A 21,343-nucleotide genomic window follows, 5' to 3' on the forward strand; every position below is an offset into this window, starting at 1 on the left:
TAGTTAAAAGCTGACATGTCAGAGACAGTCTGAGGAAAACCACATCTCCATCTTCTTTAATGAGCAAGAGCATCTTGCCAAATCCAGTCAACTCTACAAAAAAAGTCAAATCTCATTAAGGTGACCTTTTACTGTAAAAAAAAAAATGCAAAGGATTGTTAACATACAAGTACTAAGTCTCTTTTAAAAAATCCAATCCAAAGACATCCATCAGTAGCAAAAAAGCATTAGTTAGCCCAGCAATATCAGGTTAGTTTTACATTAGACCTGCATTCTGTCCACGTGGCATTATGTTCTGAAGTATAAGATTAAAATGAGAATCGCAATGAGCATATTAAAAGTCACCTTTATACCGCTTTGGAAACATAACACTATCAAGACTATGTTGAACCAATAAATCAGTAAAAATTCATTACCTACCTTTTATACAATCACTGTTGTTAAATTATCCATTGTTTTTCGGCAGATTCTTCTTGAAATACAAAGCACATGTGTCTCAAAATCCTACACCAGATAATATACCATAATATTGCATACCAGATAAAAGTGTTTGCTCACCTCTGGACTAAATCATAATGAATTAAAATAATTTTCACATCTTTTAAATCAGGGATTCCCAAAGTGTGGTGCGCGCACCCCCAGGGGGTACGCGAGCTGCCACCAAGGGGTGCGCGAGAGGAAAAATGTAATGGCAATCTGTTTCTTTAAGTGGGATTTTTCCATACAATAAATAAATAAAAAAATGAACAGTAAACATTTCCTTTGTAATCGCTTTTATTTTAAATAAAAAACTATAATTAATTAGTTTTTGATAGAAGCGTAGAAGACAGCTGCTGTCTTTTTCTACGCACTGCTCTTCTGTTATGCACTGCAGCCGCTATGCGGGCCAACTCGTTTCATTCATTCCATATATATTATAAATATGCTTAACTGGCTGAAATCAGGGAAACTGTCACGTGTGGGACGTCTTATGATAAAGTTGTTAGTCACGAAGGAGGAGAGGGACCAAGAGAGATAGACTTTTTTATGGCAAAAATAGAAATAATGAAATGTGATGAGACATGGGCACGTCTAATGCACAGGATACGCGAGCAATGTGTTTTCATGCATGGTAAAGAGACCGCCAATGAATTATATAATAAAATACATAAATACTTACAAAGACACTGTAGAGAACTTATTAAAAGCTTTCATTTAATTTTGTTTTAAACTTGAGCTGTTAGTTATGAATCTGCAAACTATTATACACCTTTTGTGCGAACAGTAAAGGCTTTCGTGAATGATGGCTCTGCACGTTATGCACACATCTAGAAGGAGAGCGCACTGGTAAACATGAGGAAACTCTTAGGGTTTTCACCGACGTCACGTTCTGGGCGGTAACCCGGACGCGCGGCCTTCGTGGAGGCACTCGGTGTAAAGAACTGAACGGAGTACAATGGAATATTATGCGCTTTGGATACTTTAAGTGAATGTAAACATGTCTTAACAACAGAAAACGCATCCAAGATGCAAAGGCATATAGGGAAGGACTTGGACCACAAGAAAAGGCACGATATTTCGAGAAATTACAATTTATAGGCGGTGCAGATCCCTACGAGCTCCCTCTTTTAGGATCCGTGACGACCCGGCGATTCTTCCTTCAGTTGCATATCCCGATATAAGCTAGTGAACTACCTAGTTTTCATGCAGAGCCCATATGTCAATGTCAGCTTTATTTATATAGCAAATTTAAAATAGCCAGTGTCCCACCAAAGTGCTTTACTGTAAAATAAGCACAGTAAAAAAATAAAAGCAATAATTGTTTTTACCATTTACTATTAAAAATATTATTATCATTACAACATAAAATTTGTTATGAGCAATTAAGCACACTGGCATTAAGGCATTGCAGCGCAAATTTTATTTGTGTTTAAGTACATTTTGTGCATACACTAAAGTACATATTAAATACTCTTTAACTAAAGCACAACAAGTAGAAGCATAATTGTTTTATACTTTATGTACTTCAATCATATTTCTAATACAATACTACTCTTTTTCCTGAGCTTTACCAACCACAAGCGCCGCTCCTCTGATAATTTCTTGCATTCCTTTCCCTGGTTTTTAATAACTTTTGGAAGTCGATAATCATCCAAATGTTTTTCTCAATATTTGGTACCATCTCAAACACGGCAATAATTAACTATTTTCCTTGACGACGTTCGGCATATACATCAGTGTCTGCTCTGTTGTAATGCGGAGTGCCTCCAAGATGGCGTCTTCCGCTCTGATGACGCGCCGTGAAAACCCTCTATATTAGCTGACGGCAGTAAGTGTACGTTTTTAACCATAGTAAACTCGAATGGCATCTAAATATCACAGTGGTTAAACGCATACACGGGGGAGTGCATCATATACGCTAAGCGTAGCTGCGTCTGGTCGTAGTTTCAGATGGTGCAACACGCGTAAATATTTTTCACAACGTAGCTAAGCTTGACGTAGGACTTACACCCAACTTCTTAACGTCCGGCTGTTGCAACCGGCCCCTGGTTGTTTGCGCATGATTAAACATGAGTCTTTAAAAAAAAATCTTTTTAGAGTTTTTTTTTTTTTAAGTGGGGATTGGGGGTGCGCCAACCCGGTTGGGACATAGAAGGGGGTGCGCAGGAAAAAAAGTTTGGGAACCCCTGTTTTAAATAATGGTAGCGTTGTGTATATTGGAGTGTTATGCACTTATATTGCTGTATATTCTTTATTTTATTATAGTTACTGTTTACACGTGTGTAATATTACAAATTGTTGGTTAAATTCCCAAATTTACTTAGGCATTAAAGCTGTAGTCTACGATGTTGAAAATCGGTTGAGAAAGCCTGAGGCTGTTAGTAAGTTTTAAAAAACTCATCCCGCCCCTCTGTGCTACCTGATCCCTCCCACCGGGAAATGAACTGAACAACGTCACTCATTCAAGCTTTGATCACTGGTAGTAAACATCAGAACAGAGATTTACCGAGCGGTAAACACATAAAGCCTTGAAGGAATGAACAATTACAATTATGATTGCAATTGACGTTATTTACATTCACAACAACTAGGGATGCACCGAATATTCGGCCACCGAAAATTTTCGGCCGAAAATAGCCCAAAAGAGCATTTTCGGCTTTCGGCCGAAAGACTTTTATCACCGAAACAATACGGCCGAAATGTTGTGATGACGCAAACAGAAACCGCGCCCTGCACGTGCTTGTCTGAAGCAACATGTATGCGGCGTGGATGTATTTAACCGCAAAAAGGCGCTAAAGTACGCACAGAGGCACATGCGGTTGTGTCCGGTCCAGACGGGATCGTCACAGTGAGTACGCTCTTCAAAGATCAGAACTCTTGATGTGTAAACTTTAGAGAGAGTCGCGCAAATGTGTCTCATACTGTATAGTCCATTAACATACATGTGCAGAATAAAGCAATGAAAAACAACGTAACGTTTTTATGCTGCGCTGTTTGGGATTCGCCTTCGTTCTCTGTGTGCGCGCGCGTTTAACAGTGCCCTCAATAGTGCACACACTAGTGAGACGCAAACAAGCGAACGTAAAATCTTTCTGTTATTGACAGGGCACAAATAAACAAAATTATCTCCAAAGTATTCTTTTTCTAATAAAAACATTTGTTTATGTCTTAAGTGTATGTATAGATTACAGTCATAAACCAGTCTCTGCTTATTTAAAGAGACACCTCAATTTCTTAAGTCTAACAAAGAGACAAATAGCTCTAAAAATAATAATATATTTAATTTATACATTAAAGACAGTGTTATGACTCATTTAATTCGATTTCTGTACCTAATGCTAATGTTAGCCCTTATTAATGTGCAGCTTTGTTCTTTTTTATAAATGTTTGTAATTTCTTTATTTGTTATTAGATTTTCCCCACCCCCTTTTTGCTGATCTGAAAAATAATCCGATCCGTGCCTCAAAAACTGTAATGTGATCTGAACCGTGAGTTCTGTGATCTGTCACACACCCCTAGTAAAGGTAGTACACAGTGATAGCCATAAATGCATTTGTACTAATAATTGGCATAATAATTTATTTCTGTGTTTCGGTTTTTCGGCCTTGGTTTCCTCATTTTCGGTTTCGGCCAAGAATTTTCATTTCGGTGCATCCCTAACAACAACGTTTGGCATACGTTTCCCCTCCTGAGCTTCAAGGAATGACTTTGTAAATATAATTACTTTGACCCGTGATACGCATGCTAAACGGCTAACATTCCAAAGCCGACCGGCAGCATGAGCATGTTGTTGCCAGACTGATAAAAAGATTTATGTAACACCACACACAATCTTTGTAAATATAATTACTTTGACCCGTGATACGCGATGCTAAACGGCTTCAATGCCGACCGGCAGCATGAGCATGTTGTTACCAGACTGATAAAAAGATTTATGTAACACCACACACAATCTTTGTAAATATAAGTACTTTGACCAGTGATACGCGATGCTAAACGGCTAACATTCCAATGCCGACCTGCAGCATGAGCATGTTGTTACCAGACTGATAAAAAGATTTATGTAACACCGCACACAATCTTTGTAAATATAAGTACTTTGACCCGTGATACGCATGCTAAACGGCTAACATTCCAATGCCGACCGGCAGCATGAGCATGTTGTTACCAGACTGATAAAAAGATTTATGTAACACCACACACAATCTTTGTAAATATAATTACTTTGACCCGTGATACGCATGCTAAACGGCTAACATTCCAATGCCGACCGGCAGCATGAGCATGTTGTTACCAGACTGATAAAAAGATTTATGTAACACCACACACAATCTTTGTAAATATAAGTACTTTGACCCGTGATACGCGATGCTAAACGGCTAACATTCCAAAGCCGACCGGCAGCATGAGCATGTTGTTGCCAGACTGATAAAAAGATTTATGTAACACCACACACAATCTTTGTAAATATAATTACTTTGACCCGTGATACGCGATGCTAAACGGCTTCAATGCCGACCGGCAGCATGAGCATGTTGTTACCAGACTGATAAAAAGATTTATGTAACACCACACACAATCTTTGTAAATATAAGTACTTTGACCAGTGATACGCGATGCTAAACGGCTAACATTCCAATGCCGACCTGCAGCATGAGCATGTTGTTACCAGACTGATAAAAAGATTTATGTAACAACGCACACAATCTTTGTAAATATAAGTACTTTGACCCGTGATACGCGATGCTAAACGGCTAACATTCCAATGCCGACCGGCAGCATGAGCATGTTGTTACCAGACTGATAAAAAGATTTATGTAACACCACACACAATCTTTGTAAATATAATTACTTTGACCCGTGATACGCGATGCTAAACGGCTTCAATGCCGACCGGCAGCATGAGCATGTTGTTACCAGACTGATAAAAAGATTTATGTAACACCACACACAATCTTTGTAAATATAAGTACTTTGACCAGTGATACGCGATGCTAAACGGCTAACATTCCAATGCCGACCGGCAGCATGAGCATGTTGTTACCAGACTGATAAAAAGATTTATGTAACACCACACACAATCTTTGTAAATATAATTACTTTGACCCGTGATACGCATGCTAAACGGCTAACATTCCAATGCCGACCGGCAGCATGAGCATGTTGTTACCAGACTGATAAAAAGATTTATGTAACACCACACACAATCTTTGTAAATATAAGTACTTTGACCCGTGATACGCGATGCTAAACGGCTAACATTCCAAAGCCGACCGGCAGCATGAGCATGTTGTTGCCAGACTGATAAAAAGATTTATGTAACACCACACACAATCTTTGTAAATATAATTACTTTGACCCGTGATACGCGATGCTAAACGGCTTCAATGCCGACCGGCAGCATGAGCATGTTGTTACCAGACTGATAAAAAGATTTATGTAACACCACACACAATCTTTGTAAATATAAGTACTTTGACCAGTGATACGCGATGCTAAACGGCTAACATTCCAATGCCTACCTGCAGCATGAGCATGTTGTTACCAGACTGATAAAAAGATTTATGTAACACCGCACACAATCTTTGTAAATATAAGTACTTTGACCCGTGATACGCGATGCTAAACGGCTAACATTCCAATGCCGACCGGCAGCATGAGCATGTTGTTACCAGACTGATAAAAAGATTTATGTAACACCGCACACAATCTTTGTAAATATAATTACTTTGACCCGTGATACGCGATGCTAAACGGCTAACATTCCACTGCCGACTGGCAGCATGTTGTCAGACTGATAAAAATGTATTTATGTAACCTCACACAATAAAATTATAAATAGATGCTTACCTGTTCAACAAAAAGTCCGCCGTGTCGGCGTCGGTTTTCAGCCCCAAATCTCCCTGAAGCTTCCTCCAACGGTCAATTGCGGACCCCTTATTGATTCTACTTAGAGTCCGGCGTTTTTCACACTTTTTTTACCTCTGCTCTTTCCTCTACAGACTTCCCTTTTCTTCTAACATTTACTGTAGGGACAAGAAGCTTGCTGCTGTTGGTTAGTTTTTTTCCATTAGTGAGATGTTGCTGCTTCGCTAGCTAACATACACTGACACAAATGTCATGTCGCAGGCACGAGAGGGGCGGGGTGGTGGACGATGGGGTGGAGACGCGATCGCGAGGTGGATTTTCAAGTGTACGGGGATTTGATGAGAGCAGTTAACCAATGTAAGCTGTCCGGCCGGACAGTTTACATTGGTCAATTTATCTGCCGCCGTACACCCAATAGACTGAATGGATTTTTAAAATTCTTTTTTCTCTTCATATTGTTAGGATTTTACTGTAGAACCATAACCAGCATCTAAACGAGTTTATTAATCATGAACAATCTTTGAAATCGTAGACCATAGCTTTAACATGATAATTTAGCAAACGTTGTCAAACTGAATAGACTGCATAGTTGAATGATTAATCAGATGGTCAATACAGATGTTTTTGAAGGACCTTCTATTGCATAAGAGTCCCTATAAAAGGCACAGTCCAAATTCACTAAACGAGCTGGATGATCGATCATCATTCTGTCATCATGGCTCTTACTGCTGGTTGTTTTTGGAAAGGACTCCTGCTGCTCTCTTTTCTCTTCATTTCTATAAACGGACAAACAGAGCCGTAAGTCACTTTTCATGATCACTGTGTTTGTTTTTATTCCATTATTGTTCTGTTTTATTGCTGTCTGTCACATTTTTTGATGTATGACAAAAAATAAATATCTTGGACTACTGCAGACAAACTGACTGTGATGGTTTGCATTCCGAAATCTCTATAATTTATTAAATCTTTTCTCTATAATTATATCTAGACACTCAAATGCACATGACAGAATATGATATTCAATTTATTATCTCTCGACAGCTCTTTCATGGTGACATTTCCTGCATTGATCCAGTCAGGATCTGAAGCTAAACTGTGTGCAAGTCTCCTGAAGCCCAATGAAAGTCTTTTAATGACCGTTCATCTAGTGAAGGATGACCAGATCACATTATTACTGCAGGAGAAAACAGATGAAGAGTTTCATCGCTGCTTCAACTTTAAGGTTTGACATCAAAACAATCTGCATGATAATAAACAAGATCATAATGTATGTTTGCTGCATTATCATCTTATTTCATTATTGTTAATGATGTGTTTGTGATTATTTCTCATCAGGCTCCACTGGTGGAAGGAGAATCAGTGCAGAAAATAAAGGCTGAAATTAAAGGGGAGTCTTTCAAGATGACTGAAGAGAGAAAAGTCATGTTTAGACATTACAATCCTTTGACCTTTATCCAGACTGATAAACCCATCTATAATCCAGGACAAACCGGTGAGATGTTTCAAAGGTTAAAACTAGTAGATTAACACAGCAGAGCAGCTGTTTGTTGTGTTTGTACAGCAGTTCAATATTGACAGGTCAAATATCAAATATATAGAGTGGGAGTTTAAAAAAAATAAAATGTCCCAAACTAGAGTCCTCATAGTGAATCTTCGCCATTTCCATTAGTGAATATTGGGACGTCCAATATTTGACAAAACTTTTTGGCCATTTGCAGTTGTTAAAGAATTAACATAAAATATTGAGCTTCAAACTGTATCCTTAATTTCAAATGATAAAACTTGGGCAGTGGTCTGGTGGTTAGAAAGTCGGGCATAAAGGTTCCCGGTTTATTTCCCAAGACTAGCAGGCCAAATGCGCAGTTCCTCCCCTGGTGCTGTTTTGATAGCTGTCCACTGCTTTGTGTGCGTGTGCATGTGTGTGCGTGTGTGTGTGGGTATGTGTGTGGGTGTGCGTGTGCGTGCGTGTTGGTGTGCGTGGGTGTGCGTGTGTGTGGGTGTGTGTATGTTTATACTCACTGGGATGGTTTAAATGCAAAAGTCACAAAGTATGAGTTACTATGCATTGGCCATTATATGTAACACTTATATTGCTCTTCCATTGATCAAGAATGCCAAATGTAAAAACCTGTGGTGTGTCTAAGATTGTGTAGAGATAAATATGACTGGAGATAATGATACAGGGTCTGTTCTTTGTTTTGGGGAAGCTTGCTGTCACATTCAAACATTAATGTCATTTTAGAGAAAATCAAGAAACTTGTATTTAGTCTTAATTGCCAAAAATCCATAAATAAATCATTTGAAATCTTTATAATTAACATTTCTTTGGTCATAACCAGTAACTGTCCATATGAGAAAGACAACATTTATCACAATAAAACATGTTTTTACTTCATTTATATCTTTTTCTTTTCAGTACATTTCAGAGTTGTTACCACGGATACAAATTTTGTACCCCTTGAACAACAGGTTTGAGATTTTGTTCTTTTACTTTTTAATTTTACTTGGGAAGAAGCTTGTTTATATAATTTTACTCATTTACTCAAATTTTGTGCAATAGTTTTGAATAATTTTGACATTTTCAAGCGATTTAATTATCATTTGCTCTTTTGTTTACAGTACAGTACAGTGGTGCTTGAGGTAAGAATACAAAACCTCCTGTACAGTCATTCACGACAGACACAACTTAACCCTGTGAAAAGACTTAAAAGGGGTGTTGGCATATAGTTTTGATAGGCTACATCGAAGGGTTTACCTATTGCCCCATTTTTAGAGGACAAAATAATTCACCAAAACTTCATATTTTGTATTTGCAAGTTTTGTGATAAAACTGTTAGAGATTTCTTCAGTATTGGTAAAGATTTATGAAACTGTTTATAACCTCGGCATTTTGTCTTTGGTATTTTACAGGACAGTCAAAATAACAGGATCGGTCAATGGACCAATATTTCCTCAACACGATGGATATTGCAGCGTTCTTATGACTTAAACCCTGAAGCGCGTGAGGGCACGTACACACTGAAGGCTCACATTGGTGAAAGACTGATAACATCTTATTTTCAGGTGAAAAAATATGGTAAGTTATAGCCACAAACAATGTGTAATTGTTTGTTTGAGACAAAGTTTATAAATAGTCATAATAATCAGACTTCATTAAATTTTTGCCCTCTCAGTTTTGCCGAAGTTTGAAGTTACTATAAAAGCACCAGATAGTGTGAGTGTGGCTGATGAGGAAATGAAAATTGAAGTTTGTGGAAAGTGAGTTTCACATAATATTTATATTTCACATAATATTTCTGAAATTGTATTTTTAATCTATCATTCACTTGCACTTTTTCACAGATACACTTATGGGCAGCCTGTCCCTGGAAAATCGTGGATAAAAGTGTGTCGTAATCCTTCACGTTACTCTAGTGGAAATATAATCTGTTTCACTGAAACCGCTGAGGTTTGTGAGTATGCAGTACAAGAAGAGGAATGTGATCGTCTCGGTTACGTATGTAACCCTCGTTCCCTGAAGGAAGGGAACGGAGACGTCACGTCGTGACCGACGAATTGGGAACTCACTTAGAGAGACCAATCTGCTTCGTTTACTACTAAAACGCCAATGAACTTGGCATTGAGATATTTGCATAATGCTGGCGCCGCCCCGCCAGGTGCGTATATAAGCAGCAGGTGCAAATATGGAAATTAGCTTAATTTCGCTGAGAAAGCCGGAAAGTGTGACCGGCCGATAAACAGCAGGGAGCAGCCCTGTGGCGACGGGACGTGACGTCTCCGTTCCCTTTCTTCAGGGAACGAGGGTTACATACATAACCGAGACATTCCCTTTCAGTCGGTCACTACGACGTCACGTCGTGACCGATGAATTGGGAATCCCTACCAAAACGCCACTGAGGGCTGACCTCTTCCATTGTCTGCGTAAAGCCCTCCGGTTCCACGATAGGAGAAGGAGAATTAGGTTTTAAGGCAGAAGGCCGGGCACTAGATTTCCCTTTAACCCCACAGTAGTGCCAGTGACTGGGAAGCGGGATAGGAACGCTGCGGAAGCCACCGCCCTGTTAAGGGTGGGCGAAAGTCAACCGTAGTTGAGGTAAAAAGACAGCCGTGGCTGTGTAAGCAAAGCAGAGCTCTGCTGAGGGAAACGTGGGCTAGTAGGATTAACCCCACGGAAAAATACTCACAAAGGAACCCGGTGGGACACAATGTGGATGCCCAAGCCAAACACATAGGTTCGCGAGGATGCAGCTATTGAGAGGCTGGCAGCGGATGCTCCGCAACATCAGGCTGCCAAGGCAGCGGTGGAAGACAAATCAAATTATTACGCACTTTTGTCTTGATGGCCTTCCATACTGAGCTCAGTTTGGAGCAGCAGTGGAGGCTGCAAGCCGATCTGAGAGCCTGTTCTCTGTGCTTCCCCTAACGAGGAAAGAACACGAGAGGAGACAGGCTCGACACGAACACTGTAAAATCTAATGAACGTATTAGGTGTCGCCCAACCAGCAGCTCTGCAGATAGCAGCTCTGTTAGCGAGGAACCACGAGCGAGTGCCCTAAATGAGGCAACACTTCTAGTAGAGTGAGCTCTCAAATTAAATAGACAAGGACTGCCCTGCAGATTATAAGCAAGGGCGGTAGTATCAACTATCCAATGAGACATCCTCTGCTTAGTGACAGCTTTCCCTCTCTGCTGACCACCGTAACAAACAAAGAGCTGATCTGAGGTCCTGAGGCTTTGTGTGCGATCCACGTAGAGGCATAGAGCTCGTACGGGACAAAAAGCCATGGTTGGGTCTGCCTCCTCCGGGGGCAGCGCTTGCAAGCTCACCACCTGATCTCTGAAGGGAGTGGTGGGAACTTTGGGCACGTAGCCTGGTCTGGGTCCCAGTGAGACAGCAGGACCAAACTGAAGGCACGAATCGTCAACACAGAATGCATGTAAATCCCCTACTCTCTTCACGGAGGCCAATGCTAAAAGGGTCAGAGTTTTCATTGACAAAAACTTCAGACTTGCAGACTGCAAAGGCTCGAACGGGGGACCTGTAGGGCTTCAGCACCATGGACAGGTCTCAGGAAGGAATAGAGGGAGTGCGCGAGCGGTTTAGCCTGCGAGCGCCTCTTAAAATCTAATAACCAAATCATGCTGGCCACTGATCTGCTGTTGATAAGTGAGTGATGAGCAGAAATAGCGGCGATATCAACTTTAATGGTGGAGGGACAGCCTACGCTCCAACCGGTGTTGAAGGTATGAAAGCACAATGTTAATGAGGCATTCTCGGGGGTCCTCGCATTGCGAAGAACACCAGGTGACGAAAATGTTCCATTTAAGCACGTAAGCCTGTGTTGTGGACGGTGCGCGTGCCGCGTCGATGGTGTCAGATACCGCTTGCGATAAATCACCTAAACCTTGCAAGCGCTCAACGACCAAACATGGAGATTCCACCGATTGGGGCGCGGGTGCCTAATGTGCCCCCTCCTTGAGAAAGAAAGTCCTTCCTCAGGGGAATCTGCCAGGGAAGGCTGTCGAGAGGAGCATTAACTCTGGAAACCAATTCCTGATCGTCCAATAAGGCGCGACCAGTAAAAGGCTCTACTCATCCTGCCTGACCTACACAGCGTCTATGCGATAAAGCTCACTGGAAGGAATGCGTATTTGCGCATCCCCCGCGGCCAGCTGTGTGCCAACACATCCACGCCGAGGCTGCCCTCGGTTAGTGAATAAAACAGGCGACAGTGGGTATCGTCCGGCGACGCAAACAGATATATCTGCGCAGGACCGAACTTCTTCCAAATAAGCTGAACCGTCTGTGGGTGGAGTCGCCATTCGCCGGGGCGCGCAGCTCGGCAAGCGCGTCTGCCGCTGTATTGAGCGTACCCAGGATGTAAATGCACGAAGGGACCTCAGATGCTTCTGACTCCAAAGGAGGAGATGACAAGCGAGATGCGACAGGTGACGAGACCGCAAAAAACGCCTTAACGGTAAATAACGCAACAGTCGCAATGTTGTCGGTGTCGGCTAATACATCCTTCCCTCGCATCTCCATAGCGGAGCGTACAAGTCCCAGATATACAGCGCACCGCTCGCGGCGGTTGGGGTGCTATGCACACCCCTAAGACTGCAAGCCTGTCATACGTGGCTGCTCATCCCGTGCTGGGGGCTCGCATGTGCTACAGAATCCCAGGAGACCCGACTCAGGGGCATATCTTGCTATCAGAAATGCTGGGTCTGACCACGGGGTAAAATAGAAATGACACGCAGGTGTAATGGTTACACGGTGTATGCCGTTGCACCACGTTTTCCTCGAGACTCGATCGTAAAACCAACGCTGAAGCGGTCTCATATGAAGCAGCTCGAGCGGTGTCACAGCCGCAGCTGCTGCCATATGTCCAGAAGCTTCTGAAATTGTTTCAGAGGGACCGCGTTCTTCCCTCAAACTAAACCGAGGCAAGTCAGAATTGACTGGGTGTGCGCCCTTATAAAACACGCCAATAAATCGATCGAGTCTATTTCCATACTGAGAAAAGGATCCTCTGCACGGGGCAAAGTTACTCTCTTCCCAGTTGACCTGATGACTTAAACGAGCGAGATGCCGAAGCATTAAATCTCTGTGTTCGCGCACGTCTGCCAAGAACGAGCTATTATAAGTTGACGTAAATATAAGCAGAATGCGAACAACGCTCTCTCTCTCTGAGATTTTAATGCCGTGACTAGCACTTTCATGGAGAAATGGGGAGAGAGAGACAGCTCGAATGGTGTACTTGGTATTAATATGCCCACCCCACGAAAGCAGAGTGAAAAAACGGTCTAAGGCGAAGGGAGATGGACACATGAAGTACAGGTCTACAGGTCTAAGGCTGCAAACCGATCTGAATATTGAAATACGAGCCTTGGCGTATCATCCTAAAGGATCACATTTGTAGAGCCGGTGCATAAATAAATCGGTCGTAACCCGCCGCGTATTTTGGGTACTATGAGATAAAGGCTGGAAAAACCCTATCATCATCTCGGTAAGAGGGACCGGCTCGAGACGTCCTTCGCCAGCAGGACATCGACTTTTGCACGCAGGACATGTGCATCGGACCCTTTCACTATAGTGAAACGAATGCCCGAGAATTTTGGGTGTGTGCCAGTACTTGTATTTCGTAACCGAGGCGGATCGTGCGTAAAACCCAACGAGACGGCTGGGAACTGAAGCCAAGCACCCAGGAAACGTACGAGGAGAATTAACGACACTACCGAAGTACCCGCGGTGGGGCAGCGAAGCGAGACAGGTGAGACTGTCGGTGCATCTGCTGTGACAGCATAAACATCTACAGTATGTGTGTGTGTGACACTGACCTGAGCCCGCTGAGGGTTACGGTCGTCTGGTCTCCTGCGCGGAGAGCGCAGCCTCCGGAAAAACACCCGCTGGTGATAGAGGAGAGGTAGGGTGAGCTGGTGTGTGCCCGCTCACGGCTCTCTCGATCCTCCGGAGACCTGGATAGGAAAGAGGAAGGCACTCTTATGTGTGGTTAAGTGGGTACCGGCTGGACAGCTGGTGGAACACATGCAAACCAAGGATTTTCCACCCGACCCTCTACCGGGGGAAGGAGCGAATCACCGTCTCCTGAAGAGTGATCCTCTGCCACTCCGGGTTGCCCGTCTCTGGCCATTTAAACTCTCGATTTTCACGGGAAGCGGCTAAGCGGGCGGGGCGAGCTGCTGACGACCGGTTCCCCTGCGCTGCCGAGATGGGGTCCAAGGAGGGGAACGGAGGTGGCCGCCGCAGGACGCCGACGGCGAGAGGCAGACTGAGAAGCCGGCGTTGGTGGACCAAGGGCAGCTCTCTTCCGCCGGGGCACAACCTAGGAGATCGCCTCAGTCTGCGCAGCATAGCTGTACGACTCCCTGGGCTCGCCGAAGAGGCCGGTCTGTGAGACAGGAGCATTCAGGAAGTTGTTCTCGTCTGCGTCCGTCGTGTAAGCCAGACACAGGAGGTGAGGACCGAGAGGCCCGAGCAGCTCCGAAGTTCCAATCATGTGGGCGGGACAGTTCGGGCGGAGAGGGATTAACCCCTCCAACTCTACCGTATCTGCCGCTCGAGCGGGCACGGCCGCCATCTCCGGGACGACTCTGCCTCGGAGGGAAAAAATTGGCACCCCTCTGATGCTGCAGAAGTGACGGGACCAGTAGGAGGTCCAATGGATTCGTCAGAAATCGTAGAACACGACTCTGCAGTCTCCACCAGAGCCTCAACCGGCTGAGGATGAGAAGGCCGGTAGGTGGAGGACGCATCCTCCGTCCTACTCAGCGTAGTGATGCGAAGAGCGTCCTGCGAGCGCTTGACAGCCGCACCATGGCGGCGTTCAGCACTGGAAAGGCACGGACGTCGTTCCCGTAGAAATGACAGTCGTCTCCGTAATCCAAGAGGGTTATGCTCTCACAGAGAGAGCAAAAGCTCTCCACGAACGCAGCCTCGGAGTGCTCGATGCCCAAGCACGAAGACAGTGCTCGTGACCGTCACTGGAATCCCTGTACTTCTCGCATCCAAGATCGCACGGAGGAAAAGCTATCCTGGAAAGGACGCTGATCTCTGAATATATGAGAGAGTGGCTGTTTTTAAAAAGACACAGAGCTCTCATGTATCACTCTTTAGGGAAATCACTCCTTAGGTGCTCAGCTGATGATGCGCACAGGGAGAGGCAACGCACACACTAAACTCAAAACAAAATAGATGCAGAGCAGTGGAATACTGCGAGCGTCCGCTGTGTTAGTACTGCTAGTCAATCAACTTCAGCAACCGTTCCCAGAAGAGCAAGTAGCTTCCCAGTAGCAGATAATGCCGGCTTTCGAAGCGAAAAAGCTAATTTCCATATTTGCAGCTGCTGCTTATATACGCACCTGGCGGGGCGGCGCCAGCATTATGCAAATATCTCAATGCCAAGTTCATTGGCGTTTTAGTAGTAAACGAAGCAGATTGGTCTCTCTAAGCGAGTTCCCAATTCGTCGGTCACGACGTGACGTGGTAGTGACCGACTGAAAGGGAACTGTATTTAGTAGTCACTTTATTCTGTTTGTGTCTTTCCTTACCATTAGTTAAAGGAGACGAGCTGTGCCGTTCATTCTTTTAATGCATCAGCCTTCAGCAACATTACAATAAACAATCAACTGTACAATTATCTTAATGTTGATGTGAAAGTAACAGAAGAAGGAACAGGTGAGCTGTGACTGTAGAGATGAATTCACGCTTTCGCAATGTACTGATCATCTTCATTTGTATTATTGAAATAAACTGTGATTCAAAAGTCATTTAAATGTAAGCTACACAGTAACCATCTGTATTTAACAGAGACCACCATGACAAAATCAGAAACTGTATCCTTCACTTATGAAATTGGACAATTGGCAATTACAGACCTACCCACGACATATAAACACGGATCAGTCATAAAAGGAAAAGTAAGTTTGTCTTTTTTTTCACTTATCAATAAATGCACAAAACTTTACTCCTGCTTATTTTTTCACCAGATCAAGGTTACAGATTTCAAAGGAACACCAATTTCAAACAAAGACGTTTATCTCTTTAAGAGGATTGACTGGTCCCCAAATCTGCTCTTTAATCTCACTACAGATGACAATGGACTGGCAGCATTCTCACTTAATACATCTAGTCTGCCTAAAAGTGATCTTAATCTGATGGTATGATAGTTTGTCCTAATCCAGTTTTCTGTTGTTTAAAGTATTGCCATGGATTTGATGGTTGTAATTTCTCGTTCATTGTTGTCCAGGCAAGCATATATCCAGGATTTTATTTAAATACCTATGGCAAGCCTCACTTCCCTACAGATCAAAAAGGAGTTTCAATTTTCCAGCCCGCCACCCCATATACCCCATCATTTAGTGAACTGACTATAGACAATCTTAAGGAACCCTTAAAGTGTGATGCTGAGCTTCCAGTAACCATTAATTATCATTTCATTGGAGAAGCCATTAATAACTTCAACACTGATATTGTCTATATGGTGAGTATCAATACTACATGTTCATTATCAGTGTAGAGTTTCATAGAGATCTGTTTGACAGTATTAACTGGTCAGTTCGTTAACAGTGTGTTGTGTGTTTGTCTCAGGTCTTGTCCAGAGGTGTGATAGTTCATCATGGATATGAGAAGGTTGAAGTGAAGACTTCTAATGGAGCAGCAAGTGGCACAGTGTCATTCAAACTGTCTGTTAAAGCAGATCTGACTCCAGTAGTGCAGATACTTGCATACTGTGTTCTGCCAAGTGACAATGTAGTTGCTGCGAATAAAAACTTCAACACTGAAAAGTGTTTCAATAACAAGGTATGAAACAATGTAGCAATCCTGAATTATATTATTTCAAAATATTAATTAGAATTTCCTGTAATGTTTTACTGCTTTGAATATATATTTATTTAATAGTTCTTTTGGTTCTCGAATCTGATTGGCTGATAGCTGTGATATATTCTACTGATCGTAACAGGAACCGCTTCACTATTTCGTATCGTTTACAACAGTGGTTATCCAACTTTTTCAGCTTGCGGCCCACTTGTGTAGGAACGGTGCATTCCTTCGCGCCCCCCCCCCCCCTCCCCCAAAGAAAATTTATGACAAAAAACAGTTCTCAAAGTTAACATTTCAATTATTCAAAACATTAAATTATAAAAAGTAGTGTTGTTGGTTGGTAGCCTTATTTTTTTGGCTAAATTACACAGAATTCTTGATAAATTAATGTATTTTATAAAATGTCATAAAACTGGGGCCCACCTGTCACCATCTCCCAGCCCCCAGTTGAGAACCACTGGTTTACAATATCATTCCGCCACTGATCAGAAAGGCACTTGAGCTGTACGGTCGCTCTATCTGTGACTGGAGAAAGCTTCCAAGAGTGTCATATCAGCCTGATTCCCTTCAAAGGTTTGGGTGTGTAAACTTTGGAGGAAGTTGCCGTCATTGTGTCTCATAGTGTGGCCGATTAAAATACACTTGCCGAATAGAGCAACGAAAACAATCATTTTCTTTTTACCTGGAGCATCTGTTTGCACGTGTCCCCTTCCTTGAAAGGGCGCACACTGTTTGGAATGAACGCAGCTAGTACAGGCATTTGGGCCCTGGTAAAACAGCTGGCTCACTATACATCAGGGATTCGGGACGCTTGCTGACTTTCTGGCGATGTGAATATTAAAACACGAGACAACACCACTGATATTTATAAACATCACACAGAAACGACATCTCTCTGAGGATCTTTTTTAACTCAATTAAACCTGTTTCATAGTACCGGTACGGACCAGTTCAGTAAAAAGACAGTTCACCGCTTAAGATTAAATAGAAAATCAGTTTCATATATAGTTATGTAATTTAACTTTTACATCCGACAAAAATAAAAGAAACAAATAATAGATTCATGAGACCAAAGACTGCTGGTTTGATTAACCGAAGATTTTAAACTGTCCATCAGAAACCGGTACCTCAGACAGAGCCACCGTCAAATAGGAGTGTCTGAGACACGGCATAGCCTATGCGAACACTGACATATGCTTGTCGCGCTGAAATTCACACGTCCGATTTTTTTCTAGGCAAATGTTTAAATAGGTGCTATCTTTACTAATCGATTGCGCATTTAAATATTATACATATATATTATTGCCTGAACTACTATTAAAACTACAAGTTGTGACCTAGAAACAGTAATATTGAGAAAGGCTATTACATCTATTGAGTTGTGACATTGAAAACAAACGGCTGAAAGGTTACCTGTCATTTTGAGTTTCGTGTGCATGGCAGAAGAAAGTAGTTCCTGACAAAAGTGGCTTTTAAAAACACTGTTATCGTTTATTAAACTTGTGCCGTCAAACTGTAGTATAAAAGTAATATTTGTGTTCAGGGCTGTGATTATTGAATATATGTGAAATGATGAATCCTATTTTTTACTGTATGATCTTCCTTTTGTGTTGTTGTCTCAGGTGTCTCTTCAGTTTTCTCCTGCTACAGCAGTTCCAGGTGAAGCAAACACAATACAGCTGTCGGCTCAGCCTGGTTCACTGTGTGCTCTCAGTGCTGTAGATCAAAGTGTTCACATCTTGGAACCAGGAAAACGTCTGGATGCTGATAAGGTCTCACTCAATCTCATCCATACTCACTGCAGATAGATGTAAAATATTTTTTATAAGGAAGACTAATGAGCGATTATGATTCATCCTATTACAGATTTTTAAACTTTTGCCAGTGCGTTCAGTGTCAGAATATCCATACCAGGCTGAAGATGAGCAAACATGTTTGCATGTTAGACCCCGTCGAGCTGTGGGTATAGATCACGTCTATGAATCCTTAAAGGTAACAAAGTGGGATAATGATTTTCTTTTCTGCATAATATTAAATAGTTTTTTACATACAAGCAAACATTAAATGAAATGATTTATAAAACTAGGTCGTGATTATTAAAGATATGCATAATGTAACTATTCATTTGCTTTATTTTTTGCTGTTTGGCAGAAAGTGGGATTAAAAATGGCAACAAATTTGGCTGTGAGAGAACCTCAGTGTCTTACATACAAGGGCATGACTTTTCACAGACACGATACAATGAGTAAATATTTGTTTTTATTGTTATATATGTACATGTTAATAAATAAGTACTTCAATAAAAATGAAGAAAAGCCTGATTTAAAAAAAAATAAATTGAATGTACCAGTTTTAAACATTTACATGAATATGATGGCATTTTAATCATATTGCAAGAAAATGTATTGAAAAAATTAAGAAAAAAATATTGAATGGCTGCTACATCCCTTTTTGCAGTTCTTTAGTGATTATATGTACTGTAGGCTATATCAAAGTCTATCGTAATAGGTTATGATGCAGACTTCTTTTTAAAAAATACTCTCTTCTCCTTTCAGTAGCGTATGACTATCTTTTGGCTGGACAAGGTGCAAGGGGTGGCTTTGAAGATCCTCAAGTAACAGTAAGGAGCGTCTTTCCAGAAACATGGATTTGGCAACTTTCTGAAGTTGGGTTAGTGAAGCTGCCTTACAGTGGCAGTTATTGTATCTGTTGGCATAGTGATTTATTAGTTATTTATTATAAAATAATTATAAAGTTAATGTCATGTTTGAACTGTGTCATAACATTTGGAGATTTGTTTAAATCAAAGTTGTGTCGTTATGCATTTGAATGTTATATTGCAAAAATTACCTATATGGCAAAGTTCAAATATTGTAGTAATTCCACCACAGGGACTCTGGAGCAACACAGGTTCCTGTCAAGGTTCCTGACACCATCACCACTTGGGAGACGGATGCCTTCTGTCTGTCCTCCAAAGGATTGGGTTTGACTCCTCCTGCTCAGCTGACAGTTTTCCAGCCCTTCTTCCTGGAGCTTTCTCTGCCTTACTCCATCATCCGTGGGGAGATCTTTGAACTGAAGGCCACCGTCTTCAACTATCTGTCCAAATGTATCATGGTGAGATTTCTGTGAACATCTTCTCATATTTCTGTCATATCAAATCTGAAGTAATCCTCCATCTTTCATGGACAGGTTAAAGTAACTCCAGCTCCATCTTCAGACTTCACTCTTAAAGCCTCCTCTGATGATGACCAGTATTCATCCTGTCTGTGTGCTAATGGAAGAAAAACCTTTAAATGGATTCTCACTCCTTCTGTTCTTGGTCAGTTTGTTTAATCTGAATCAGTGTCTTGTGTTTTTGTAAGTATTTCATCAGTGGAGATGATCATGAGTTGTTTGTTTTGTAGGAGTGTTGAATATAACAGTGAGTGCAGAGGCAGAGCAGTCACAGACTGTGTGTGACAATGAGATTGTGAGCGTGCCAGAGAGAGGACGCATTGACATAGTTACTCGAAGTCTCCTTGTACAGGTGAGCTCACCGCCAACAGATCTCACACATAACACAGATGTTTCTTATACAGTATGTCATCCTAATATTGCTTTTATTACTCTGATATGATTTTAATCATAAATCTGTTATATTATTTTCTGCTGTAGGCTGAAGGGACTGAAAAGACAGAGACTCACAGCTGGTTACTGTGTCCAAAGGGTTTGTTTACATTTAATGCTTGTGATAAAAGTTAAAATATAAAAACTGTTGTGATAGACTCATGTCTATTGTGTACAATCATAATGTGCTGATCATTGACATGTTTTTATTTCTCTGTTTCATAGGTTACAGTCTTTCAGAAGAGCTGGATCTGACGCTTCCTAAAGATGTGATAGAGGGATCAGCCAGATCTTCAGTTTCAGTCATTGGTAACATTTACTGTAGATACACAAACAGAAATGAGACGATACATTTGTATTTTAAATTTAATGACACAATGTAAATTTATTACATTTCTGTTGTAGGAGACATATTGGGTCGTGCACTGCAGAATCTTCATGGATTATTACGAATGCCGTACGGCTGTGGAGAACAAAACATTGCTGTTCTGTCTCCCAATATTTACATTTTACAGTATCTGGAAAACACAAAGCAACTCACTTCAGCCATCAGAGAGAGAGCCACAGGCTTCCTGAAGAGTGGTAAGAAAAAACAAATCATGGATTTGATTCATGCTTGCATTAAAATTTAAGAGAAAATCACTGTTTCACTGTTCATTCACTGTCAAACTAAACAGGATATCAGAGACAGCTGAACTACAGACATGACAGTGGTGGATACAGTACATTCGGCCGTGGTGAAGAGAATACATGGTGAATATTTCATTTTTATACAACAGTTCTTTCTGGTTCTCGAATCTGATTGGCTAAGAGCTATGCGATATTGTGCTGATAACGGCACTGTAACCGCATCACCTTTCGTATTATTCCGCCACCTAGTGAATGGAGGTCCTAAGCAGGCTCATCTCTGAATGGAAAAACACAGACGCGCTGTTTTGAATCACTCTCCGTGTGTCTCATTAGTTTACTAGCTCATAAATCAGTCTGTGAATCCCCAATCGGAAGTAATTATTCTGTCAAAGATCAGCGCTCTTGGATGTTACG

General features: G+C 41.8%; 1 protein-coding gene across 3 annotated transcripts in view; it reads left to right on the forward strand.

The window, feature by feature from the left end:
• The window catches only part of LOC135771154 (alpha-2-macroglobulin-like), a 68,254-nt gene that overhangs the window by 43,202 nt on the left and 3,709 nt on the right, over nucleotides 1–21,343 (forward strand). The window contains exons 1-24 of one of the 3 annotated variants that reach the window (XM_065281259.2): nucleotides 6,990–7,146; nucleotides 7,390–7,570; nucleotides 7,684–7,840; nucleotides 8,765–8,817; nucleotides 8,968–8,988; nucleotides 9,259–9,424; nucleotides 9,522–9,606; nucleotides 9,691–9,796; nucleotides 15,424–15,544; nucleotides 15,677–15,786; nucleotides 15,856–16,026; nucleotides 16,116–16,349; nucleotides 16,457–16,669; nucleotides 18,313–18,462; nucleotides 18,557–18,682; nucleotides 18,842–18,935; nucleotides 19,246–19,360; nucleotides 19,582–19,807; nucleotides 19,883–20,012; nucleotides 20,098–20,219; nucleotides 20,348–20,399; nucleotides 20,525–20,608; nucleotides 20,705–20,881; nucleotides 20,977–21,052. The exons of 1 other annotated variant lie outside the window; for it this stretch is intronic. In XM_065281259.2, the coding sequence (XP_065137331.1) occupies nucleotides 7,040–7,146; nucleotides 7,390–7,570; nucleotides 7,684–7,840; nucleotides 8,765–8,817; nucleotides 8,968–8,988; nucleotides 9,259–9,424; nucleotides 9,522–9,606; nucleotides 9,691–9,796; nucleotides 15,424–15,544; nucleotides 15,677–15,786; nucleotides 15,856–16,026; nucleotides 16,116–16,349; nucleotides 16,457–16,669; nucleotides 18,313–18,462; nucleotides 18,557–18,682; nucleotides 18,842–18,935; nucleotides 19,246–19,360; nucleotides 19,582–19,807; nucleotides 19,883–20,012; nucleotides 20,098–20,219; nucleotides 20,348–20,399; nucleotides 20,525–20,608; nucleotides 20,705–20,881; nucleotides 20,977–21,052 (3,077 nt within the window). In that variant the 5' untranslated portion in view covers nucleotides 6,990–7,039. Of the gene's footprint in view, nucleotides 1–6,989; nucleotides 7,147–7,389; nucleotides 7,571–7,683; nucleotides 7,841–8,764; nucleotides 8,818–8,967; nucleotides 8,989–9,258; nucleotides 9,425–9,521; nucleotides 9,607–9,690; nucleotides 9,797–15,423; nucleotides 15,545–15,676; nucleotides 15,787–15,855; nucleotides 16,027–16,115; nucleotides 16,350–16,456; nucleotides 16,670–18,312; nucleotides 18,463–18,556; nucleotides 18,683–18,841; nucleotides 18,936–19,245; nucleotides 19,361–19,581; nucleotides 19,808–19,882; nucleotides 20,013–20,097; nucleotides 20,220–20,347; nucleotides 20,400–20,524; nucleotides 20,609–20,704; nucleotides 20,882–20,976; nucleotides 21,053–21,343 lie in introns of those variants that run through there. One more of the 3 variants, XM_065281260.2, reaches the window with a different exon arrangement.

This window comes from Paramisgurnus dabryanus, chromosome 8, assembly GCF_030506205.2.
Source record: "Paramisgurnus dabryanus chromosome 8, PD_genome_1.1, whole genome shotgun sequence".
NCBI classification, from domain to species: Eukaryota; Metazoa; Chordata; class Actinopteri; order Cypriniformes; family Cobitidae; genus Paramisgurnus; species Paramisgurnus dabryanus.